Source organism: Oncorhynchus kisutch, linkage group LG10, assembly GCF_002021735.2.
Source record: "Oncorhynchus kisutch isolate 150728-3 linkage group LG10, Okis_V2, whole genome shotgun sequence".
NCBI lineage: Eukaryota > Metazoa > Chordata > Actinopteri > Salmoniformes > Salmonidae > Oncorhynchus > Oncorhynchus kisutch.
Window position 1 is genome coordinate 56,920,997 of NC_034183.2, and position 25,781 is coordinate 56,946,777.

Sequence of the window (25,781 nt, forward strand, 5' to 3'; positions counted from 1 at the left end):
ACTACAGCTGTTTATCTAGACATTCAGTTTGCAGTTGTGTCATTTTATAGTATTGTACGGTTAACAAGTTAAGGACTGTTCCCAAGTCGCCCTTGAACATTGACATGGGTGAAATATACCAGGGCGAAATGGATTGGAATGGAAATAGAAGCAGCATGCCAGTTCATGTTGGCTGCCCTTTGCCCTTTAACCTGCAGTGTTAGGGAGTAGGGAGGGACACACATGTCTGGACTTCAAGCGTATGACTCATACTTCCTGTATGTGAATGCTAACCGGCTGGAAATGACCACCTATTCATCTGTTATCACTCTTCGGTGTTCTCTCATCCCTGTTGTCCCTTTAGAAGTCTCCTCTGGGTGGGGGATATTTCTCTTTGCTGTTATTTGTTCTCGGACACAGAGACCAGATAGATATATGTTCTCCTAGACAACATTGTGAAGGAGACAGGGTTGAATGCAACCACCTACTATTTCTAATGTTTACATTTAATCTATTTTGTTTGAAATCCAAAAGAAAATATTGATACTTTTCCCTTATATCAATACTAGTCAGCAACAGCTACGGTCGGGTCTACACAAATGAAAACAATAGATAAGATTGTATTAATGTCATGTTTGTGCTTTGAGTGTCGTGATGTAGAAATTGAAATGATAGCAATAAACAAAAAAAAATCAAAATGTCAGAAATACACTTTACAACTGGGAAAAGTGACAAAGATAAACATCGATGTCCCAGGGGCCTCAGCATGTTTTGTTTTTGTCATTCTTATCCAGTGACACAACATGGTATGAAAAAAACAACTCCCGGCTCGTTTTCTCATGGAGCTTTTCATCCTCTCACTCAAAAGTCACAAATACTCAATGTTTTTGGGACAAGAAAGACACAATAAGTCTTTCAGTTCAGTGAGACTTTAGAAGTTAAAATGGCATTTCAATACATGCATGTAGTTAGCATACTACATGATTTGGTTGAAAGTATGACTTACTTTTATAGACTTTTAGGACGGCAGTTGGTTTGGTCAAAAGGTTGTATTGTTCTCTGTTGTTTTGATAATTAAAGTTGCTTGGCTCATTGTATTTAGTTCTAATGAGGCTAGTGTTGAAAGAGCAGAGCACTGAGAGCTGAGCAAAGTGACCCAGCAGGGGTTAACAGTAGCTCGTCTGTCTGTGTTCCCTCCTCCTCCTGACTCTTACTGGCTGAACCCAGCCAGAGCATGAGTGAGCGCACACTCGCTCCCGCTGAGACGAACACAAAGACAGGCAGAGAGAGACTGGAGAGAGAGAGAGGGAGGGACTGTACGTACCAGACTGTGAGAAGCAGTTCTCTTACCATACACTCCTAGCTGGGTGTTTTCCCTCATTACTAAACCCTCATGCTGGTCCTCGTTCCTCACTGCCCTGATCACTCCATGGGACTCCAGACCCGGCCGCTAAGCGACCCGGCTCTCTCCTCCTCTATGGCGTGCCTCGACGTGGAGACCCCCGCCGTCTGCAGGGGTAAATTTAAATCAGGAGCCCCTGTCTCTCTCTGCCTTTCCTTTTCTCCCTCCTCCTTCTTTCACTGTTTATTTCTATCACTTACCTTTTCACTCTTTCTTCCTCTCTCTGCTAGGTAGCATCACTACGTTGTTGGCGTGAAGCCCAGTATCAACATAAATCAGTTTCCATTTTGGTTTCCTCTACGGTTGTCTCCAAAAATGTTGTGTGTTTTCTGACTTTTTAACTACAGTATATTCTCACTAGAAGGCAAATAGTTGTTAAAGTTCTCAGTAAAATAATGGAGTTACAGTGAAATGTGTATGGCTTTATGGGTTTAGGTCTGCTTTTCAGTCAACGTGATTACCTTGAATGAAATATACAGCTACTTATAGGCCTTGATCAACTTGACCCCCCACGGCAGTGATGTCAGAGTAATCTGTACTGCTTAATTGATGATAACACCTTGACGCTGGGCTAGGACAGAGACAGAGAGCCCCACCAGGAAATGATAGGGCATTACAGAACGAATAGCTATTAAATGATGTCCAGCATCAGTTTGAGACTGGATTAACAGCACCACAATAGTATAAAGAGTTGTTGTTTTCTATTAGAAACAAACAAAGTCAAAATGAGGGAGGAGATGAGACCAGAATGAGGGAGGGGTCTAAGGGAGGTGGGTTTATATAGCGTATCATATTATTAGGATCCTTAAACCCAGGACTCTGTGTTCACTTCTTATGATGACAAATAACTGCAAAGCTCAGTGTTACCCTCAGGCTATCAGCTAAGCATGATGTCACCACTTAGTTTGTACCTTTTCCTGAACGATAGCATTCTGCTGTACAGTATGTTGTTTGGGGGGAATAGCCCCCAGTGAAATGCTAAACCTGGAAATGCTGTAGCTCCACATTCTGTTCGTGATCTGCTCCTGATAGTATTAGGTGTTTCAAAGAACAACTTGGTGTGTAGAGAAAAGGTGATATGACTATTACCTGGCTTCAATGTAAGTCATATTTAAAAGGTATTGTGTCCCCTTGGGTCATGGGTGTAGAATCATGCTTGGATTTAGTTGGATGGATCTGGTTTGAATTTATTGCCAATGTTTTATTCCTCATCGATCTTTGAGAGTACATCAAACTGACTCATCAAGTGAATGAGCATTTGCAAGACCACGGAGCACAGCTGAGCTGCAAGGAGAATACTGTATATTTCCCGTAGTAATGTCAACATAGCTTACTTATGTCAGTGTCCGACTGTCTCTATAACAGTGTAGCCATAACAAAACAGATTCTCTTTTGTATTTACGCAGAGTGTTTCTAGGAAAAAGTCAGACCAAGAGATCTAATGGTAGACTTTGTCCAGAGATTAGTTTTGTTGAGACAAACATAGAATCAGGAGACAGGGATTTTAGTAAAGCCTATGTACACTCTGAGGTTTGTGAAGTACCTCTGTTTATGTTGTGCTGGAGAACAGGGGAGTACAGCCGACTTGCATCACACAAGGTTCACTGAGAACAGCACTATTGACATCAGCCAAACAAATGTAAGGAGCACCTCAGGCATGGGCTGTACTGCCACATTGATGTCAAGAATAACAACTTGAAATGGCAGTATTGTTCTCAAAATATCGTCAATTATCCTTTAGCATTCTTTTCCAGTCGAGTTAAAGTGGGTAACATGAATATTGAAACCAACCAATGGTAATTCTCTCCTATCTTCCAGAATGATCTTTCTGTGTCGGTGCCCCGCTGGTGGGCAGGTTGACGTGTATTGTCATGAATCTAGTCCTGGAGGCAGCACTGAGCGATTTTCCCCTTAGATAGGCCAGCTGCAAAGTCACAATTTTGTAAAAATGAATGGAAACAAACACAAGCTTTTTGGTGTTAATTTAAAGTTAGGGTTAGGCATTAGGTTTAGCAGTGTGGTTAAAGTTAGGGTCAAAATCTGATTTGATGTCTTTGTGGCTGTTCCAGCTAGTGGCCACTGTAGAACTTCCTCCAGAACAAGATTCATGACAAAAAACGCTAACCTGACCCTGGTGTGAACGTGTAATGGGAACCATGGATAGGGAGCAGGAACACAGTGTTCTGAGCCCTGGAGGCGCAGGGGGCTTGTTAAAGTTATGGGGGTCTCTGAGAATGGACTCAGTTGCTCCCCTGCCTTGGCTCCCTGGGACTCTCTGTGCTCCTCTGTCCACCAGTGGGAGCGGGTCCCCCCCACTCTGTACAATGCTTTGGGGTCCAGTCCCGGCCCCCACCCCCATGCCACCTCCAGACTCCATGGTTCCCAGGCCTTCTTCTCACAGCTGCCCAGTTTATTTTAGCTGGAGTGAGTCACGTTGGCCTGGTCAGACGCAGTGACTGTCCCAGGGGACTAGAGCAGAGCAGGCCTGTGTGTGTGTGTGTGTAGTATGTAGTGTTTAGTGTGTATGTGTGTGTTTGACTGTGCATTGACCATCTGGCCATAGCCAATGAGCAGTCTACTCCAGCAGCAGTCCGACCTCACTATGAACACAGTGCCTTGGTGACGATAAGGGCTTCAACGTTCTTCACAGCGCCGCGTCGTTCGACACCATCAACCGTCACCTTCCTCTTCAAATATTTTTGCTGAGGATCACTGTTATTCCACTGAAATAACACGTCCACACTCGCCTGTTTATACATGTGTAAACTGGGCCCACACTGCAGTTTATTATGATGGAAAAATAACATTGGGTGCCGTCCAAGGATTTGGAGCCTCCTGCATAAGAGTCCTTCTTGTCTTTTTGTGTTGCAAGGACTTCATGGATCAGTGCTTACAGCTCCAAAACAAAACAACACATCTCACTTTTTATGGAGTGGCACTTATAAAAGAGACTGAGTTCACTCAGTCCTGGGAGGACATCATCTCCAACTCGGAGGTGACTCGGACATATGAACATTGCCCTGTAATTGGTCTTCAGGGTTTGTTATTTCTACAGTGGTACTTGAGAAAGACTCATCCCTTGCCTGTGTCTATCTATGTTTGTATTTCAAGTTGAACATCTATGTAAAGTTACCTCTGCATTTGCATTCCAGTCCGTCCTCAGTATGTCCTTGTCTTCACTTTATTTGAAGAGAGCTTGTAAAGCCCATGTCATCGCTCGAAAGTAAACTCAGTGTCAAGAAGAGTGTTATTGCTAGTTGTCTGGTAGGTTAACCATGGAGAAAGTCTTTAGGCTGTCTCTATAGGATGTCTTAGGTGGAGGAACAGGGCTTCCTGTTTTGTTCTGGCTGGGCTGTGACGTGGCGTGTCAACACAAATTGGTGACTCGTACATTTTTTGGGGTCCATGACACAGTTTTCTTCTTCATAAAGAATCGTGTCCAGTACACAATGTTCTTTATAAGGAATTCCAATTTGTTGTGGCTAAAGTTAGCTAGGTGGCTAACGTTAGCTAGGCTAGGGATTAAGGTTAGGAGTTAGGGTTAGGGGTTAGGGTTAGCTAACATGCTAGCTAAGTAGTTAAAAAGTAGTAAGCTGTTTAAAAGTTGCTAAAATGTAAAAGTTGTCCATTATGTGAGTCGAATTAGACTGTCTTGTTAAATCCTATGGTCATTGGCGTTACGGCATAAACAGATCTGGGACCAGGCTAGTTGGGCATAGGTTGACCTCTAACCTATCTCTGCTTCTCTCCCACAGTCCTCCAGCGCTGCCTGCAGCAGAGACGCACCCGTGAGCAGCTAGTGGAGCAAGGCATCATGCCACGTGAGTATAACCACTGAGCATTGGGCACCGCCTCTCTCAAACCCCCAAGGATTTAATATACTGTAACTCACCTCTACAAGAGTTAAGGTTATTGGTCTGGCATGTAGAACAAGTATAACTGCACCCACACCACAGTCATTAAAGTGGGTCTTGGTTCCAGAAAGCTCTCAGAAAATATCATACAATTATTACCTAAATTAATACCATAGATTGAACTAAGTGCTGTCTGATTTGCTACTATTATGACAACCATACAGGAGTGGAATTCTGCCACCACTGATGTCTCGACCACCCTCCACCACAACCTCGTCATGATGTTTGTAGAATAAATAAATACTCGGAATGGCCCAGGGTCTTAAGCCACAGTGAGGCATACATCGGTGGCCAGTGGCATACCAGAAACCAAAAGGCATACTGAAAACTTCCACACCCGGCTCTCAAAGTCAGCAAAGAGGAGCAGGATCCTTCCTCTTGCTGCCCTTACTGGATCAGTCTCTCTGGGAGCCAGTGGGTTGCAGACTAGAGCAGACAGACTGATAAGAAATCAGACAGCAGACAGACACAGAGAGAGAGAGAGAACAGTGGTGCAACTAGAGCTGCAGGAGCCCCAGACCAGAGACCTCTCAGTGCTGGGAGTGTGCTCTGTCTTTGTCTTGTCCAGCCCTAAGAGGCCTCCTCCATGTGGACTCTAAACTCCTCTTATTAGGCTCCACAATCAGAGCTGAATGAGTCAGCGACAGGGCCTGCGCAGGAGGTCAGTAACCCCCACTGCGGCCCTAGCACAGGTAACACAGGAACCTCCCAGCCAACGACACTGGGTGAATCGCTCTGGTTCTCCTACACAGAGGACTTACAATAGGTATGCAGGCCAGGGCTTGGGTGACGCTCAGGAATGCTTAGCTCTGCTCCTCTGAGTTTGACTCACTCCCTCTGACTAAGAAGAACCACTGGTCAGTGTGTGTTCAGACCTCAGTGTTTGTGTGTGTGTAGAGCAAACAGGGATTGTGTTAGCTAGAGGTGACTAATGGGTGTAGCCGTGCCATGCCAACAGCAGGATAAGTGTGTCTGATGAGATCAAAGTCTCGGCTTGACTGTCTCACTAGTTGGATGAGTGGAGCATTCAGAGACATCCTGTCCTACTCCCGTCAGCTATTGTGTAGTAGCAAAGTCATCCTCTCTTCCAAAGGAATAATACACATTATTGTCTCTCCCTTGTTGTCGGCAGCTTGTCATCAAGTGCAACTACATCATGTCTTAAATATGAACTTTCAAGAGGACGAGTTTACTTTTTACCCATTAGAAGTTATGGGTAGTTACACTGAGCTCCAAAAGTATTGGGACAGTGACACATTTTATTGTTGTTTTGGCTCTGTACTCCAGCACTTTGGATTTGAAATGATACAATGACTATGAGGATAAAGGTGCAGACTGTCAGCTTTCATATGATGTTTTTTTCATCTATGTCGGGTGAACCATTTAGAAATGACAGCACTTTTTGTACATGGTCCCCTATTCTAAGGGACCAAAAGTATTGGGACAAATTCACTTATGTGTCTTAAAGTCAAAAGTTGAGTATTTTCTCCCATATTACTAGCACACAATGATTGCAGCAAGTTTGTGACTCTGCAAACTTTTTGGATGAATTTGCTGTTTGTTTTGGTTGTGGGTTGTGTTTCAGATTATTTTGTGCCCAATAGAAATAAATGGTAAATAATGTATTGTGTCATTTTGCAGTCACTTATTGTAAATAAGAATATAATATGTTTCTAAATGCTTCTACATCTACCATGATTACGGATAATCCTGAATGAATCATAAATAATAATGAGTGAAAATGTTACAGATGTTGTTATATATGTTATAATGTTGAGAGGTTAGCATGTCTTGGGGGTATGATATTTGTGCGTCTGTAACTTTCTCACTCACCATTATTCATTCATGAATATCCGTACTAATGGTAGCATCCACATTAATATAGAAGTGTTTAGAAACATATTCTATTATTTTCTTTTAACTAGGCAAGTCAGTTAAGGACAAATTCCTATTTACAACGACGGCCTAGGAACAGTGGGTTAACTGCCTTGTTCAAGGGCAGAACGACAGATGTTTACCTTGTCAGCTCGGGGATTCGATCTAGCAACCTTTTGGTTACTGGCCCAACACTCTAACCACTAGGCTACCTGCCGCCCCTGATTAACAATAATTGGGCACAAAATAATCTGAAACACAACCAAAACATACAGAAAATGCATCCAACAAGTTTGTAGAGTCACAAGCTTGATGTATTCATTGTGTACTATGAATATGGGACCAAATAATACACTTTTGACTACTTTAATACACATAAGTGAATTTGTCCCAATACCTTTACTCTACTAAAAGGGGGGGACTATGTACAAAAACTCCTGAAATTTCTTAACGGTTCACCAGATATGGATGAAAATACCCTAAAAATGAAAGCTGACAGTCTGCACATTGTATCATTTCATACAGAGCCTAAACAACAAAGCATTGTCACTGTCCCAATACTTTTGGAGCTCACTGTACATGATGTTGATCTTCCCTCCCATAGCACTGAAATGCCCTGCTGCCTTCCACGAACAGATCCGCAGCCTGCAGAGGTCCAGGGTAAGACCTCACAAACTCATCTCACTCGCACTAGTGTTCATTATACTTAATTGAGATAAACACACATTATCACATACATATGCCATTCCATATCATCTCGATTAAATGTAGTTTTATGTTGTTTTCTTACAGACTGAGAACTTCTTGAAGCACAAAATTCGCAGTAGACCTGAACGTTCAGAGCTGGTCCGCATGCACATCCTGCAAGGTAACCTCACTGCCATGTACTGTATGCTTTATGATAGGCTGTAGAGAATACAGATGATATGGAGCATACTCAGCTACCAACAGAAAGTATATGTACGTTTAGCTGGCCAAGTTAGCTCTCAGAAAGAGAGATGATGGAAGAGAAGGATCCTGGGAAATTGTACCCCTCCCTATTGGATATAATCCATAGGACATGAAATATTCACAACTTGAGATCAGTTGTCTGATTGATTGTCTTTGACGTATGAGGACATACCACCTTAAACAGTCTCCACTGTGAGACGCACAGTAGTAGAACAGTACTGTTGTGAGTTCTAGATAGATTAGCAGTTACTGATGACTTGCTGTCTGTCCCACAGAGACCCATGTGGAGCCCTCTCTGCAGGCCACTCAGATGATGCTGAAGAGAGCCAGGCTGGCTGATGACCTCAATGAGAAGCTGGCCCAGCGACCCGGCCCCATGGAGCTGGTGGTCAAGAACATTCTGCCTGTGGAACCTAGCCTCGCCAAGGACGGCGTCACCGGTAGAGAACACTCTTTATGACTTTATACATTATTATTTCCAGGCTAAGGGCGAAGTAACTCATTCAACTCCCACTCCCTGCATATTTGTATAGTGTAGATTTCTGAAAGTGTCTATTACGACTAACACAGCACTGAGACATTTCCAGTGACTACCATGAGAAACAACTTCGTACAAACCTCTCTCTCCATTGGTCTACTTGTAATTAATACGCTGTGCTTTTGCACGTGTTACGTTGCAGATCCCCCAGACGGTGAGGTGGAGAATGACTTCCCCAAGACGAAAACACTGGATGTGTACAACTTTGACGAGGACAGCGGCGATGCCCTGTCCCCAGAGCAGCCGGCCAGCCAGGAGTCCCAGAGCTCCTCTGCTCCCTCACCCTCCCCCAGGACCCCCAGGGTCACAGAAGCCCCTACTGCCCTCTCCACCTCCCCACCGACCAGCTCCATCACCATGCAGGTAGGTCCCATCGCCATAACTCACCACCTATAAATACCCATCTTAAATTGTGTTGTTATGGTATCACTAACAGTGTAAATATTTTGTTTCTATATTTTGGGCCTAAATAAATGTCTCCCAGTGCACCTGCCTGTTGAATATCAAATTCTGCTTTCTAGAAAATATTATTTGCCTCCTGTTTTTTTTCTGTTAGACGACATCCATCTTTTTCCAGCTCTGCCCTTGTGGCTTAGTGTGGGAGGGGGATTTACAGGCCTCTGTTCCCCTCATTACTGAATGGGCCATGTGGTTTCTATCTGTCTCTTTATCTTAGCACTGCCCACCTACCTCCCAGTCCAAAACAGATTTCTTCAACTTCTCTCATGTCTCCACCAATGAGCATCAGAACAATCGCCTGGTGACCACGCCTCAGCCAATCGCCATTGTTGTCCCTCCAAAGCCAGGGCCCATGTTAGTAAAGGTGAGCCACAAACTTGAAAGAAAGGGACGTCATTCACATGATGGAGAGTACTTGAACCTTGTGGCAAAGGTATGGTAAATCATGGCAATGTGCAAAGATGTACATTCAATGCAAATATTAAACATACATTTGTTTATAGCGTTTAGCTGAGCACGTTAAAGCTATAACCAAATGTTTCTGTCTCTTGGTACAGAAAGCTATTTATATCAGCAATGATGATTTTTAGGTTCCTTTTTGATCCCAGTTAGCTGAACAAGCTGTTCCTACATACCCTGTAAACATGAAAGTCATCTCTGATATTTGACTCTCTCTCTCTGATCTGCTGTGATTTTCATGCTGCTTCCTTTGGAACTGTAATCAGAGATAAGAAGTCAGAGGAGGACAAACACTGGGGCTGTGTTCGGTCACAGTGAGAGAACCCGTCAGTGCAGGCAGAGACCAGTCGAAACTGATGGTTCGGCCAATTCAAATGTGGTTCAAAGCACAACAAGGCCTGGAGGAGTTTTTCACAAATCCATTGGCTTAAACTGCCAGCCGCTCTCAGTCTTCAATTAAGGTTAAGTGACAGGCTTTCTCTTAGCCTTCAGGGCATAAAGGATGGAAGCAAGAGAAGGGAGTGAAAGCAATAACTTGGGCATTTGTCACAATCCTTTATACTCAAAGCAAATTAATATTTTCTGAGCTCTGCCCCTCCCGTGTTGAAGAACAGGGAGGAACACATTCGGGGCTGTGTGTTTGCATAAACCAACTTCAATTGGTGTTATGATATTTTTTATGGCTTGCATCTACCTCTCAAATGCCAAGCCATTTAATGTGTATCCTGTAATTTAGTTACTGAACAATAAGGGTCACCCCACATCCCTTTCCACATTCCATTTCCCCATCCTGTCTTTCTCACTGGACGTTATCACAATGTCCCACCTATTTATTTGATACTACAGCGAGAAATAGGCACAATTTCATGTACAAGCCTCACAATACTGGCAAGATGTTTAGACGTTATCCATAACCGTCAGAACAGGCTTTTAGATCACTAAATAGGTCCACAACCTTTGAAGTTTTCAGTGAAAACGTTTCAACGCTCCTCCCGGATAGTATCCAGTAGGTTGTAACCGTTCCTCTTTACCCCTGTGCAGCAAAGCCAACCAAAGACACCCAATGACAAGAGCCGCAGTAAAAAGAATAAGGATCCCAAGCCGCGGGTGAAGAAGCTAAAGTACCACCAGTACATCCCCCCGGACCAGAAACAGGAGGCCAACGAGGCCCCCATGGACTCAGCCTACGCCAGGCTCCTGCATCAGCAGCAGCAGTTCCTCCAGCTGCAGATACTGAGCCAGCAGCAGCAGCACTATAACTACCAGACCATCCTGCCTGCCCCAATCAAGTATGTCCCGCTGTAAAAAGGACATTGGGATGTTATGTGTTACCGCAGCTTGCATACTGTAGGCCAAGTAATGTGGCTAGCCCTCACATTCTAGTTGCAGTTTTATTGAATGACAGCTTTGTGTTGAGGGAGGTTAGTACATCATCGCTACACCTGGAAGGCAAACATTGTTTCCTTTGAACAATGTGATTCAAGCAAACAATCCTCCCTAACAGAATAAGTCCACACCTGGATAATAGTGATGTAATCTGCCACATCTGTTTCCTGCACAGCTTCTGTTTGGCTTAGATATATAGTATTCCTGTGTGCATTGTCCCGGACGGAGACTGTTGATTGTGAATGATGGGACATACAGGAAACTCATTCTCCCATCCAAACACTAAACCCTCCTCCTGTTGTCTGTGTTCCTACAGGTCGATGGAGGGTCAGAACAGCTGCTCCAACATGTCTCTGAGTGGCAGCAGTCTGTCCAGTCCCATCATGGTCTCTCTACCCAGCGCTGCCCCAGCACGGTCTAACCAGACTCTGACAAACCGCAAGCCTGGTGTCCTACCTGCCAACCTGGACGAAATGAAGGTGAAGCTCACTCCTGCTCCGTACAAACATAGATTTTCACTATATGATAGATATATTAAAGGGCAGAGCACAGCCCCTAGGCAGTGACATGTTGTATGGAGATTTAGTGAGCGGGCTTGTCTTTTGTTATGATGACTCATGACTGTTCATTATCCCTGGCCGGTAGGTAGCTGAGCTGAAGATGGAGCTGAAACTGCGAGGTCTTCCGGTGTCTGGCACCAAGACTGACCTGATAGAGAGACTAAAGCCTTATCAGGAGATCCCCAGCAGCCAGGCTGCCACTGCCATGGAGCTGACAGGCCACACAGGGGCCCCACAGCCTGAGAGCATGAGCTCCACACCTCCTGTGTCCCCCGTGCCCTCTGAGGTCTCCAGCCTGGGCATGGAGGAGGCTGGGATGCCAGGAGCTCTTTCCCCAGCTCAGCCCACTCGTTCTGGGTCGTCTCCCCACCAAGGCAGCCTGGAGGACAACCCAATGGAGACCAGAAACTCAGAGAAGGACCAGCGACTGCACGAGAAGGAGCGTCAGATCGAGGAGCTGATGAGGAAGCTGGAGCAGGAGCAGAGGCTGGTGGAGGAGCTGAAGATGCAGCTAGAGGGGGAGAAGAGGGGTCAGCCCAGCCCTCCAGCCCCCATGGCCCTGGCCCAGGTCAAAGAAGAGGGCAGGGCTGTCTCAAACTGCTCTGCCTCTACACATAGCCCACTAGCAGTGGTGAAACAGGAGGAGCCCAGCTCAGGCCAGGTACAGACGTCCCCCCTGCCTCAGTTCTTCATCAGCCACCAGCAGGTGCCTCAGGTCCTCAGACAGCCCCAGCCTAAGACCTCGCTGTCTGGCCAGCCTGGAGCACAGATCCCGCTGCCTGTCTCCCTGCCCACCAGCACAGCCACCATCCAGCTACCGAACAACAGCATTAAGCTGCAGGTCAGAGAGCCGGTCCTGCAGACCACAGTTAGCACTACAGCTCCAGGCCTCATCCAGGAAATAGAGGCCTCAGCATCCCACCAACAACAACACACCACCCAGACCCAACCCATGCCACAGGTGAGAATATATGGTTTAATTTACTCCAATCCCATATATAGAGTGGGATATTCCCCAAGCTACTGTCTGCAGACACCATTTTACCCACCTGTATTGTAGTGTCTCTGTGTATTATGTTATAGTACTCTCCAAGGGCTGTGTGCTGCACCAAACCATAACTAAATAAATTGTTGTCTGTGGATGAATTTTTCCGCTGAATAAATTGCACATCCTGCTTTTGTGCCCTTTATTCTGGGATAACACCCTTTCCAGAGACACTTTATAAATCGCTGGTTACATTCTATTGTGATGGGCCGGCCTAATCACATTTATTAGGGCATTAGCCATGTTTTGAAAGCAGAGAGTCTCCCTCTCCAACTTCTTTAATATTCTCTTCTCTGGGTGATTTATCTAGTGTGTTGCCATGGTAATAGCAGGCCTGGCCAGGGTGATGAATTCCTCTCCTAGTCACATCAAAAGGAGGGCCGGAGCCTGTCTAAGCTCCGGTTACTGGAGCAGGTGCTGACTGACGGCCAGGCAGACAGCACACTAGACTACGCTGTCTGTTCTAGTCTCTATAGGACCAGACCTGGGTGCAAATTTGTTTTCCTTCAAATACTTAAGCTGTGCTTGACTGGGCCTGCCTGACAAAAAATAAACCAATTGAATAGTCCCAAAAGTGCACACTCTGTCCATCTGTCACTCAAATGCAAGCTCAAGCAAACACTACTTAATTGAAAGATGTCAAATACTATTTGAATCCAGGTCTGCAGAGCTGCACTGGGCCAAATCAACAGCCAGCCAGAATTAGCAACAGCAACTGCAGCACAACACTCATTGAAGAGTGCTCTCACACCCAGAAACACACTGCTTTGTGTTGCACTGCACTGATACCCCATGCCTTTTATTGTGTCCCTAGAGATTGTGTACTACCACATAATAATACATAAACACTGTTTTATTCCTCCCAGAGAGAGTGTGTACCCTGTCTAACCACTGTGTGCCTTCTAAGGGAGAGTGTGTACTACTACAGTTGACCAGTATTTATCTGCCCCAGAGAGTGTGTACTACTACAGTTGACCAGTATTTATCTGCCCCAGAGAGAGTGTGTACTACTACAGTTGACCAGTATTTATCTGCCCCAGAGAGAGTGTGTACTACTACAGTTGACCAGTATGTATCTGCCCCAGAGAGAGTGTGTACCACAGTGTTAACCACCGTTCATCATTCCTCTACAGACGACAGTCCCACTGTGCACCACCACCACCTCAGGGTCTGGGTTCCAGTTCAGAGCAGGCCCGGGTCAGACAGAGATCCCCCAGTGTTTCCTAAACACTTTCCCGGGGAGCAGGTCCCCTGCCAGGGCCACGTCCAACCAAGCAGTCCCCAATGGTTCAACAAACAAGGTATTGTTTAAATACTGCATTATATCCACATGTATTCATTTAGTTGTGTTGAATATGTGAACCGCATAGGTTGTTTAGAGCTTATAGGGATTAGATCTATTTGTTTTGTCTGTCCATCAGTCCCCCTCTGCCTGCCAGCCCAACTTCTCAAACCATGTCCCCAAGAGTAAGGACCCGCCACGCTACGAAGAGGCTGTTAAACAGACGCGCAGAATGCAGACTGCTGCACAAGTAATAGAGCTTTTATAACACCCTACTACAACACTCTGGACTGACCTGCTAGGTCTGTTAGGCATTGAGGCAGGTATTGACTGGTCTATTGTCTATGCAGGTGCCCACTGCAACCAGTCAGCACATGGACGACCTGTTTGACGTGTTGATCGAGAGTGGAGGTGAGAAAAATACTTGACTATCGTTGGGGTCTCCTCCTCTCCGTTGAGACAGCTGAGTCCCTCCCTGGCCATGAATCCATCATCTCCCATGTTCTTTTCTTCTACAGAGATTTCCCCATTCATCAGACAGGACCCTTCCTTTCCAGACAAGCTGCTTCCTGTGACTGCCAGCGTAACCACCCTGCCCTTCAACACGGTGCTATCCCGCCCCCCGCCCCAGATCCTGGTGGCCCGCCCGCCTGCTCCCACCCTTAACCCCCCGGCCCCACCCAGCCTGACAGCCCTGGCCATAGACAACCAGCTGGAGGCCTTCCTGGAAGGCACGCTGAAGGGGGAGACTGAGCCCCGGACACTGAGGTTGATGGAAGAGCTGCACAGTCAGCTGCTGGAGCACTCCCCCCACTCCCCCATGGACACGGACACCACCGGGTTCAACAATGTCAGTGCACCCCCCTCCAGCTACCACCTGGACCACACCAACCTGGACAACATGGAGTGGCTGGACCTGACCATGCCCGGGCCGACGGGGGGGCTCAACCCACTGGGCCTTACCCCGTCTGGGGTCTTCTCCTCTGACTTCCTGGATTCCCATGACCTGCAGCTACACTGGGACTAAGGGGTGTCAATGTGACCCCCCCCCCCCCCCCCCAAACAGGCCTATTCAGACAGAGGGCTGTCAGGGAGAGACACACATACTGATAAGTGAGACGGAGAGCACACTCCTTCTCCAGTGGAGGTGGAGGAGGAGAGTGCAGTGCTGCTGGCCTTGAGTCCCTGTGGGAAGTTCTGTGCAGGGCTACAGCAGCACTGGTGGTGGATCTCACTGCTCTGAGCAGATCAGAGTGCTATAGGCAGGACCCTCCTTCCTCACTGGATATACAGTGTAGCTGTTTCCCTCTGAGTTATCGTCCCTCATAACAGCCACTCATTCTAAGGAAGGCTAAGCACCCGCTGGGCTGTGGTATAGATCAATGGTATGAAGAGGTTGATCTCCCCTGTGATCTCTTTCAGAAGAGGACCTGGTCTGAGGAAGGGTGGTCTCTCCTGAAATGGCGTTACAGTAGATAGGCTCAGGATGAGAACTCGATGAGAACCACACCTGGTTCTGACTGCGCCAGTGGCATGGCTACTGACTGACTTTCGTGTCAAATTTGACAGACAGCGCAGAGAGATTGTATATATTATAAGCCTATGTCTATTGTAGCAGTAGTCTGTCTGCTCTGCTGCATACATCACTAAGGCAGCTGTATTACAGTCCTGTATGTATGTATGTATGTATGTATGTATGTATGTATGTATGTATGTATGTATGTATGTATGTATGTATGTATGTATATGGCCTATTGGAATGTGGTATTAGCTTAGCATTATGGCTTTCAAATAACTGCCTTTGCTTTACTCAGTGCCCCCATGCGATTCCCATCACAGGAGGGAATTGGATGCTAAAACACTGCACATATTGCATTATGCCTTATAAGACCATTTGCCAAATATCTTGCTATTTTCAAGGTGTTGCTTTCACTTAATTCAACTATAGACTTTCCAAAGAGTACACAGAGTGATGACGGATTGTGTTGTCACTCAAACTAAGCAGGAGACTACTTGAAGTAAAGTGTTAACAGTAAGCAGCCTTATATCATGTAAGATAAAATAAAATAAAAAGTGAGTGCATGAAACCCACATTTAGTATCATTGGTTGACAATACGAGAGCTGTCGGCCTGAGAACTCTTGAATTCATCAGAATTAGAAGTTGAGAGGCATCACATTGTTAGCAGCTGTTGTTCTTACTCTATTCTTATGTGGGGGAGAGTAGGGCCAATGTGAGTTTATTTACCAAACTGCAACGTGCTTTGCCTTAGTGCCCATGGGGTCACAATAGGTGGCAGAGCACCCCCCAGCACTGCTGTAGCTTGCCAGGCCCATGCCTATGTCCTTTATATTATCGACAAAAGAGCCTTTGAAAATGTTCTCTCTCTCAACCCTATTGTCAAGTCTGGAGTGGATTTATCCCAATGTACAGATCAGCTGAATCCTGCTCGTTTATGTGTGACATGCAGTGCACCTGAGCTAGAGCTGGTGTGTAGAGCTGGTGTGTAGAGCTGGTGTGTAGAGCCGGTGTGTAGAGCTGGTGTGTAGAGCTGGTGTGTAGAGCCGGTGTGTAGAGCCGGTGTGTAGAGCCGGTGTGTAGAGCTGGTGTGTAGAGCCGGTGTGTAGAGCTGGTGTCTGTGTGTGCACTGCACATCTGTGTTGCATATCGCTTTTGCTTGTTTTGACTCTAGGAACTGGCAGAAATATAGCCAGTAAATTCCCCTCGGCATTTCAATCGCTCTCTTCAATATACCGTCTGACCTTAGTTGGCTGACATACCGAGGACAAGTTGACATCATTCAGTTTGACAAGCCAGGGAGTCACAGTGAATCAGCAGAGGTGGTTCAAGGCTGTCTTGTGCTTTTGTGATCAGCTTAGCAATATATGTGGCTATAGTCTTACAGGTTCAAAATGTAAGCATCGTTATTGTATCATTTCGGAGGCCTAATTGTATCATTTAGTAGGCCTAATGTGTCTCTATTCATGAAGCCTTAGTCCAGCAGATTATGTAGGGTCGAGATTCCAGTCACTCACATCAAGAGGCAACCTTTCAAAACACATTTCAAAACACAGCAGTGTGTGATCCATATGTACCATTACTACCAACAGATGGGTATTAAAATGATCTCCACACTGATGTAATAGCCTTGGTTTTCACTACTCACTCCCAGTTGAAGTATTTGTTCAGGTCAAAATCCTACATGATTATTGCAATCGTACACATGTAGTTAAACATTTAATTACAGTGACATATACTGGCCAAAGATAAAACGCGAAAGCATTTGAAGTGTTGAAACCGACGGTTGAAATGGGTTAAGGCAGAGGAGGTTACAGACGGGTTGACTTTACAAAAGTTGTCAGTCTTCTTGTTCAAGCAGTCTGAGCTACGCAACGGATAACTGCATTTAGAAACACAGAAACCTTTCTGTAATTTAGTAGAGCCCCCCCAAAAAATGGAAGAAGCTTTAAAACACTATTCAGCATGATAAAGTTTGACGCACCAACGACAGCATAAGCATTCCTTGGAAATACATTGCAGACCGTGCTAAAGAAATGTCATTTCAACGGTTTGGATCAATTCTAGCCTACCTGTCTGTCCCCTACCAAAGAAAATTACTTAAAGGTCCAATGGAGCCATTTAAAAAAAAATCTCAATATCAAATCATTTCTGAGTAACAATTAAGTACCTTACTGTGATACTTTTTAGTGAAAACAATCAAAAAGAAACTAAAACAGCTTTTTAGAAAACAGCAATTTCTCTTAGCAATAATTGTACTATGACTGTCTGGGAGTGGTCTGGGTAGGGAGAGGAAAACTGAAAACTAGCTGATGTTGGCAGAGGTTTGGAACTCTTTCTTATTGGTCTATTAACTAATTTACAGGCTGAAATAAACAGGCTGGAATTTCAGGCAGCCTTTTTAAACAGCTCTAAAGACTGAAAGGGCATTATCATTTTCACAGTATTATCCCAACCTCATAGTGCTGAAACACACTGAGTGTACAAAACACCTGCTCTTTCCAGGTGAATCCAGGTGAAAACTATCATCTCTTATTGATGTCTCCTGTTAAATCCACGTCAATCAGTGTAGATGAAGGGGAGAAGACAGGTTAAAGAAGGATATTTTTTAAATCCTTGTGACAATTGAGACATGGATTGTGTATGTGTGCCATTCAGAGGGTGAATGGGCAAGACAGAAGATTTAAGTGCCTTTGAACAAGGTATGGTAGTAGGTGCCAGGCACACCGGTTTGAGTGTGTCAATAACTGCAAAGCTGCTGGGTTTTTCATGCTCAACAGTTTCCCGTGTGTATCAAGAATGGTCCACCACCCAAAGAACATCCAGCCAACTTGACACAACTGTGAGAAGCAAGCATTGGAGTAAACATGGGCCAACATCTCTGTGGAACACTTCAACACCTTGTAGTCCATGCGCCGACGAATTGAGGCTGTTTTGGGGGGAAAGGAGGGTGCAACTTAATGTTAGGAAGCTGTTCCTAATGTTTTGTACACTCAAGTGTATATAACACAGGAAACTCTAAATGTTTTTGAATGCACAGGGCCTTTAAGAGCCTTAATGTCACACATTTCTGTTAGAAAAACAAAGCAGTTTACACTGTGAGTGGATAAAAATGGGTAGCTAATCAAAAAAACATTGCCTGCTCCTGATTGGTCTTTGTGTACAACTTTGTTTTTGTCTGAGCATCAGTGCCCCATTGATCATGTGTCCAAACTACAGAAAGGGAGAATGAGCTGGAATCAGAAGTAATTGTATTTGTACTATACTAGTATAGCCCCTTTCCTTGCAATAGTGTATTGATACATAGTATGCCATACATTTTGCACATTGTGTATATATTTTGTCATGCATTTTATTTAATTTTTTACAAACGTAGCACATGAGCTCTTTTCGTACATTTTATACAAACGTAGCACATCTAAGCTCTTTTGTATTAAGACTGTTTGGTGTATACAGTATGCGTACTACTGTATACCCATAATGTGTGTGTATATATATATATAGCCTTTTTGTGTCAATAAAAATGGTAATGTACATTGTGTGTGAAAATGATTCAGTTGTGTTTAGTAAAAAACAACCCTATCATGTGACTTTTTGTTTACCAAGGAGTTCCTAACACAGCCACCACTAGGCTTGGATAAGTCACATGCAGCTTTAGAGTTTACAGACCGAGAAACACTATTTTCCTCTGTTTTACAATTCACACAGGATTTTGCAGGTCAATAAAAAATCTAATTAAAATAAACAATTTAATGCAGTTTCTCTAATAAATTGCATCGATGAAGACATTTTATTCCAAGAACAATGCGATACATACTAACTTAAAATGTACAGGATCACAGGACGACATCACAGGAGTGGTGGGAGTGACACTGACCACAGTACGGTTGTTGGGAATTTAGGATCACTTCTCACTCAGCAGAACATGTTTCACTATGGCTTGGCTCCATTCAACATTCATTGTCCATTTCCTCCTCATCCACTGCTGTCCTATACCTGCAGGATGGGACAGGGTGTCTACTGAACCCCAAATGGGTCACCTCAGATTCATGGTAGATGCCTCATCATCACAAGAGGGGATGTCCAAGCCCAGTCTGAGACCTGTTTATTAGTCTCTGTACATGTGGGCCCTTACCTCAGAGCTTTTTGATGGTAATTATTGGACTTTGACACTTAGGACATCTATGCGTGACATCTTTGAAGTTATCAATGCAGAAAGGGATAAGGCAGCAGCCAGCCACACAGCTGAATGAGAATAGACCAGAAAGGATAGTGTTAAACTTTGCATTCCATCAGGTGATGTGATTATCAGATATGACACTAGCCCCAAAGGCACTGGCTTTTGTTCCAAACTGAAATTTGCATAGTACTGCAGGAAACAAATATCTGGAATGCAGTCTCCAAAAAGCACCTTTGTTAACCGAAATATCCTACTCCCTCCAACTCTAGATGAAGCATAGAGTTGAAAACACCTCATTATCGACCTCCTATCCATTCAAAGATGGCAGACAATTGGTAGTAACACAGAAGTAAGACAGTGCTGGTCAACTCACCCAAGTATAGACATTGTGATACAGACCAGACAGGCCACATTGCCTATTGAAGTGACAATCTCTGTGGTGATGAACTGTCGACACTGTGGGCACTGGGTCTGAGCTGAGCAGGGAGGAAGTTTCTGGATGTCAAGGATGACCTCCGGAGCTATGGAGGGAGTGTAGTTGTGACCATATGACATCACTCATCTATAGGACTAGCCTTTGATCTAAGCAGGCCAGGAAAATAATTGTAGCAAAATGGGGGAACTGCTTGAAATAACCCACAAGTGAACAAGTTCACACCTCATTTGACTCTCAGTCCAAGTGACTCACCTGGTATAGAGGGTGGAGCTTCAACAAAGACAACAGAAGGGTCAGGGAGAACAGATACGCCCCCCTGACTGATGATGCACTCTGCAAAGGACATTAAAGGGAGACAATCATGATCAGAATGGGAGTATTAAGAGAGTGCTGTGTGAGAACAGTATCACCATAACGACGGTAGAGTAGACACACCTTTTCTTTGGTCCTTGGAATGGAGAATGTTATCTTGCCTTTCCTGCAGCTCTCTCTTCTTCTCAGACAGCTCCAGCAGTTCCTTATCAAGGCATTGAATCTCAGTCTGCTCCTTGGAGCCATCTGCTGGACAAAGAGAGGTAATGCATGTCTCGGAGGGGGTCAGTGATAGAACACATCAGCCCAGCTGGGTCATAGCTAGAGGCCACATCACATCCATTCCTGCCATGTGCATTTACTCAATAATAGCGTTTCTAGACAGTGAATTTCCTCTTTACCTGTGCTACTGCGGTTGGTGCGGTTCCTGAACTCCTGCAGGATGGTCAGCATGTTCCTGCGATCAATCAGTTGCTGCCTCCTGAATGACAGTTGGTTCATCTCCATGGAGATCCTATCCAGCTCCCTGTGCTCAGAAGAGCCAGACATCCTGGGAGCTGAAAATAACCACCAGCATCAGACATCACAAAGGTGGAAAATTTCAACCCACCACCAGTCAATGCCACCAATCAGGTAGTTCGGTCTGAAATGCATGCCAGTCGCCCACAACTATATAGTGTTAGGCCAACAATTCCATTTCTTCAGATGATTGGGTCATGAAGTTAGACACATTCAGATCAATTCGATCTATTCCTGTTATACAACTTGGATGATAAGCCAAAAGACACAGCACTAACTTTATGTATCAATGTAAGCATCAACCTTGTACATCTACAAATACTTCATACCGAGACAAACTAATGTAAGGAGATGACGTTCTGTTTGTACAAGTCAGATAGATTGATGTGACCCAACATTACTAAAAAACAAGATTTCAAAGATACAAAATATATTTCACATTTTCTCTTATCCATCTTAGCTGCTGCAAATTAAATGGTTACTGTAATGAGACAATATAGATTTTTTACCTGGTTTCACTGGTTGCTCCCAGATTGTGCTGTGGGAATTGTGATGCTCCTCTATGTACGCCAGGAAATAGTGAAATATTTTGCTTGTTTTCAACAAGGACTACCTACAGGAGATATTTACATATTGTGGTTGTACTTTCACTGTTAGACCAGGCGGCACACCCAGGTCTGGTTAAATTATTTAACGCCAGATAAAATTCTAAAACATGTTCACTGTAATTAGGTAATATTTCAGGGGTGTTTGGTTGCACTGTAGCCTTTATTCATATTTGAAGTGGCACAATTTTACTGTACAAAATGACAAGAGAATATGTCCAAACAATAAACCATTGAGACCGTACGAAACATTCCACACAATCATATCTACAACATGTAAAAAAAAAATGAGTCATGTCAGTGTATGACTATAGTTGCTGTACATCTCCAGGTTGAAACAGAGGTCTGAAGCAACGGGGACTGAGCAGGCAACTCACAGAGTAGGCAGGACTCCACACGGTAGTGAGATCTGAAGTTGGAAGCTCATTGTTCAACTCAATGTATTATCAATAATATTATAAACATAAAATATATATTTAAAAGGGTTGCCAGTGTTATACTCCCATGGGGAGTGCAAGAAATACAAATGTTGAGTCCTTTCGAAATGAGTATTATCTTATTATAATGGAAAATGCCACAGGCACATAAGACAGTGGTATTTTCCAATAGCTTCTCTCGTTCACACGGCCATAAAATTGTATTAGTTACAGTCATCATTACAATGGTACCACTTTGCCTGTGAACATCTTTCAGATGAGATCGTAGTTCAGAAGACTACTGTACCTCCGTTTTACTTCTTCCTCAGTCTCTTCATGAATGTCACCTCATCTCTGTTTCTGATCCCATAACTGACAATAAAACAATACAAGAAATGTTGTTTTCAGTTAACAAAAGCATTATGTAATATATTCCATAATCACAATGATTGCAACTTACTCCTTTAGTTTCATTTTGTCATCATCAAGCTTCTCCCCTTGAAATATGAGATGAAAGGTTCTCCATACGTATCTCCTGCACACGAAAAGCAAAACTGTGAGTGTGTGTGTGTGTATGTGTATATAACTATAGTTGTGGGGACAAGAATTTCCCACAAGAATAGTAGACAAACAAAAAAATGTACCACCTGGGGACATTTTGTTAGTCCCCAGAAGGCCAAATGCTATTTCTAAGGGGTTAAGGGTTAAGATTAGAATTAGTGTTCGGAGCTAGGGTTTGTTTTAGGGTTAAGGTTTTCAGATTAATTTTAAGAATAGGGTAAGTGTTACGGTTAGGTTTAGGGAAAAATTATTTTGAATGGGACTGAATTGTGTGTCCCCACAAGGTTAGTGTGTGTGTTACCAGCTGACGTGCTTCACCCCACCCTCCCGTTGCTGTTTCAGCTCCATGAACCTCTGAATGGCTTTCTTCAAATCCAGCACCATAGCATTCTGCACCACCACTATGGCTGACCAACACACATTGGAATGTCACTTACACACACACAGTATCATTCATTTGACCTGCTCAAATAGAACAGAAATATGGTATTCTACTAAGAAACAGTCAGAAACTCACGCATTACTTCGAGATCCATTTTGCATACACGGACAGTCATGGCTTGGCCATACTCCAGAGCAACCTGGGAATTCACCTCCTCCAGAGTCACCTGCAGGAAAGCGCAGGCAGTAGTGAGACATTGGTTAGGCTGGAGGACTTTACATCATCCAATAGATAAATGTCACCCTGTATGGATTAGGTCACCAACCTGAATGGGAAGGTCACAGAGTAGAGGGTCCTGTACAAGGCGAGCCAGTCCTTCTTCAAAGATGTCCAGGAATTCCGAGTGTGGTAATGCTTCTTCGTCCTCCTCATCTTCCTCTTCAACCTCCTCTGGTTGTTCATCCTCCACTTGGTTCATCTTTCCCTCTGCTTGTCCTAACTCCTCTTCCTTTACAGACAGTCCCTCATCCAGGTGAAGGGACTGGGTCTCCTCCCCCATCATTTACACTGTGAATAGGATTTTGTAGCTAAAGTTGCTGACCAGTTTATGTTAGCTAGCTAGCTATTTCATGTAAGATTAGCTAGTTAGATAAACTAACAGATTTTCACACCTCATACTCTATTGATCAACGTGTACAGTAAAATATATATTACGCGATTACTAAAACATACGAAAACTGTAGCATACAAATAAAGTATATTTGGAAAGTCTGAATCTCTGCAATCCATGCTAAAACATTTCGCGACCGGCATGTACGTCACTCACAACATACCGGAGTCAAACTAGCCCGAGTGGAGGTTCTGACTTGTACCGATTTGGGATACTGCTATTTCTATCATCATTGTTCCATTTCTAGGGCTCTTTTTCTAATATAATACAATATAGTTAACTTTAAGTATAAATTATAATTATTTTAAGAAGGAACTATAAAGAAATAGCTAATGTTGTTTCTTACCGAACCTTTTTTAGATGTAACAACGTTTCACACGAGAGTGGAGGTCAACAACGCTGTCAGGATTATTATCATTTAGCTAAATGATTGAAATAGATGTATAAACTTAGCTACATTGTGAGATCGGTTCTGGCCAATTTTGTCAAAAGAATATGCTTCTATTTTGTCCAACATGTGGGAATGTGTTGATTGTAGAGGAAGGACAGAAGTGCTATCGATTCGCCTGCAACACATGTCCGTACGTGCATAACATTACTAGGAAGGTAAAACTAACTTTTACTTAATTCCTAGACGTATTGCCAAGTAACTGATGTCTGTCATGTGTTCTCTCTTACAATGTGTCATTTTAAAACGTATTGATACATTAACATGTCCATCTTTCCCATAGGTAAACAACAGGAAGTATCCCAAACTGAAAGAGGTTGATGATGTGCTTGGTGGAGCTGCAGCCTGGGAAAATGTGGATTCCACGCCAGGTAAATTACCAAATCACCTGCATAATTTAGCTAACATTTCAATTAGTATGTGGTCACTGGTCATCCACGCCTAAAATGATAGAACACAGGCTGGATTGTAGCCCAAAGGCTGGCAGATGGCATAGCTGGATTAGATTTGCCCAGCCTCCTGTGTCCACCACCAGACCTATAGAGGACAGGTGGTCATAATGGCCCATATTCACTGTTACTTATAGCCAGGTATGTATTTACTCTAACTCTCATATTTGTGTTCTTTAGAAAAATGTCCCAAGTGTGAGCACCCCCGAGCATTCTTCATGCAGATTCAGACCAGATCTGCAGATGAACCGATGACAACATTCTACAAATGCTGCAATTATGAGTGTGGACATCGCTGGAGAGACTAAACTGGTGTTTGGATCTCTACCTGAGAACACTAGTTGAGTCAGCTAACCTGGTTTTATAGTGTATGTGCTGTAGCCAAATCTTCTGTTGTCATGCCAGACAGCTTTGGCATAACAGTGAATAAACAGGAGTTTGCTAATAGCACAAATAGACTGGACCACATGGCTACTAGTTGACCACACCATTGGCGCTGAGCTTGTTGGTGAAAAAGTAGCAAGAGTTGATGTAATATACACTTCTACCAAATATGCTTTATACACAAGAGTATGTCCTTGCTTTATTCAGCATTGCGATTAGTTAACTTCTCTTTGTTTCCTATTACATTCAGAAGTCAATTGCACTTCCAATTTATAGCTGAAGATACATAATTTGTGTTTGAGTAGTTGCCAAATGTTTATTATTTTATTTCTCCTAGATTTGTTTTACATACTATAAAAATGACTGTGTTTTTGGATTGAAAGAGTATGACTATCTGACGAATTACTAATAACATCACAAATACTGGTTTGTTTTGTTAAAATAACTGCACTGTATGCAACAGTAATGACCCAACTCATCATTTAGATGTACATTAGACAAAAAATGCATTTTTTTGAGGGGGCAACAGCCCAACTACAAAGACATTCATTGTGTTCAAAGTTTAATAAAATCCTTAAACTCTGCTTTTACTACATGTTCTTACACAGCCTCAAGCCACTTCACACTGCATGGAGAGGATTCAAGAGTGTACAAAGTTAGGAGACCAGCCTGTGAAACGTGTCCATAAGAATGCATGTACATGCAGACATACTCCACCTGCCGTCAGTGTTTACTGTATATAAGCATGCTGGTTATTGGTAGTATTGAGAGGAGACGAGACTCAAATGAAGCAGACAAAAGAGCTTGCATACCATACATTGGACTGAATCGAACATGTTAATATGAAGCAGATGATAACATCACTTGAATCTGCATTCGAGATTACATTATTTCAGCCAAGACTTGGTGACGAACTTGCTTTTGTACACCTGTATCTCTATGGCATATCAGACTAACATGCATCAGAGCAATAGTGATCAAAGCTAGACAAGGAACACTAAAGAGAAAGAGCAGATTGTGGCGTTGAGACCTTCACTTTGCTTGAACAGATG

The 25,781-nt window shown here is 43.8% G+C and overlaps 3 protein-coding genes across 6 annotated transcripts in view; 2 read left to right on the forward strand and 1 right to left on the reverse strand.

Annotated features, from left to right (window-relative positions):
- Positions 1-18,901, forward strand: part of LOC109898480 (myocardin-related transcription factor B-like) — a 46,019-nt gene extending 27,118 nt beyond the window's left edge. Inside the window, exons 1-14 of one of the 2 annotated variants that reach the window (XM_020493462.2) lie at positions 1,226-1,496; positions 5,137-5,202; positions 7,775-7,830; positions 7,963-8,038; positions 8,397-8,561; positions 8,802-9,022; positions 9,336-9,482; positions 10,619-10,866; positions 11,280-11,442; positions 11,609-12,484; positions 13,702-13,869; positions 13,990-14,100; positions 14,201-14,261; positions 14,369-18,901. In XM_020493462.2, the coding sequence (XP_020349051.1) occupies positions 1,373-1,496; positions 5,137-5,202; positions 7,775-7,830; positions 7,963-8,038; positions 8,397-8,561; positions 8,802-9,022; positions 9,336-9,482; positions 10,619-10,866; positions 11,280-11,442; positions 11,609-12,484; positions 13,702-13,869; positions 13,990-14,100; positions 14,201-14,261; positions 14,369-14,877 (2,991 nt within the window). In that variant the 5' untranslated portion in view covers positions 1,226-1,372 and the 3' untranslated portion in view covers positions 14,878-18,901. Of the gene's footprint in view, positions 1-1,225; positions 1,497-5,136; positions 5,203-7,774; positions 7,831-7,962; positions 8,039-8,396; positions 8,562-8,801; positions 9,023-9,335; positions 9,483-10,618; positions 10,867-11,279; positions 11,443-11,608; positions 12,485-13,701; positions 13,870-13,989; positions 14,101-14,200; positions 14,262-14,368 lie in introns of those variants that run through there. The other variant, XM_020493463.2, reaches the window with a different exon arrangement.
- On the reverse strand, positions 18,551-23,728 carry LOC109898485 (U11/U12 small nuclear ribonucleoprotein 25 kDa protein). 3 transcript variants are annotated; one of them, XR_004211288.1, is made up of 11 exons: positions 23,104-23,725; positions 22,914-23,004; positions 22,698-22,803; positions 22,296-22,370; positions 22,143-22,207; positions 21,324-21,427; positions 20,697-20,852; positions 20,419-20,541; positions 20,236-20,316; positions 19,921-20,068; positions 18,551-19,612 (listed from the first exon to the last, which is right to left on the reverse strand). XR_004211288.1 is itself a non-coding variant. In XM_020493471.2 (6 exons), the coding sequence occupies exons 1-5, from the start codon at positions 23,338-23,340 to the stop codon at positions 22,150-22,152; spliced, it is 567 nt and encodes a 188-aa protein (XP_020349060.1). In that variant the 5' UTR covers positions 23,341-23,728; the 3' UTR covers positions 21,434-21,828; positions 22,143-22,149. The 3 variants fall into 3 exon arrangements, 2 of the variants coding, with proteins under 2 accessions (XP_031689977.1, XP_020349060.1); XM_020493471.2 differs by lacking the exons at positions 18,551-19,612; positions 19,921-20,068; positions 20,236-20,316; ... (1 more) ...; positions 20,697-20,852; positions 21,324-21,427 and adding an exon at positions 21,434-21,828 and having other exon boundaries at positions 23,104-23,728; XM_031834117.1 differs by lacking the exons at positions 22,143-22,207; positions 22,296-22,370; positions 22,698-22,803; positions 22,914-23,004; positions 23,104-23,725 and having other exon boundaries at positions 20,419-20,544; positions 20,697-21,424.
- A 55-nt stretch (positions 23,729-23,783) lies between these two features.
- LOC109898488 (DNA-directed RNA polymerase III subunit RPC10) lies at positions 23,784-25,319 on the forward strand. Its single transcript, XM_020493477.2, has 3 exons — positions 23,784-24,054; positions 24,180-24,267; positions 24,526-25,319. Exons 1-3 carry the CDS (start codon positions 23,944-23,946, stop codon positions 24,651-24,653), a joined length of 327 nt encoding a protein of 108 aa, XP_020349066.1. The 5' UTR covers positions 23,784-23,943; the 3' UTR covers positions 24,654-25,319.
- The last annotated feature ends 462 nt before the right edge of the window (positions 25,320-25,781 follow it).

Bases quoted from the DNA above. Each gene is read 5' to 3' on its own strand.
- LOC109898485 (XM_031834117.1), bottom strand. From the start codon at position 20,844: ATGTCTGGCTCTTCTGAGCACAGGGAGCTGGATAGGATCTCCATGGAG. The intron at 20,069-20,235 runs GTGAGTCACTTG...CTCCCTCCATAG, and splicing joins AGCTCCACCCTCTATACCAG to CTCCGGAGGTCATCCTTGAC. The intron at 19,613-19,920 runs GTGAGTTGACCA...ATTCTCATTCAG, and splicing joins ATCACAATGTCTATACTTGG to CTGTGTGGCTGGCTGCTGCC.
- LOC109898488 (XM_020493477.2), top strand. From the start codon at position 23,944: ATGCTTCTATTTTGTCCAACATGTGGGAATGTGTTGATTGTAGAGGAA. The intron at 24,055-24,179 runs GTAAAACTAACT...TCTTTCCCATAG, and splicing joins TGCATAACATTACTAGGAAG to GTAAACAACAGGAAGTATCC. The intron at 24,268-24,525 runs GTAAATTACCAA...TGTGTTCTTTAG, and splicing joins AAATGTGGATTCCACGCCAG to AAAAATGTCCCAAGTGTGAG.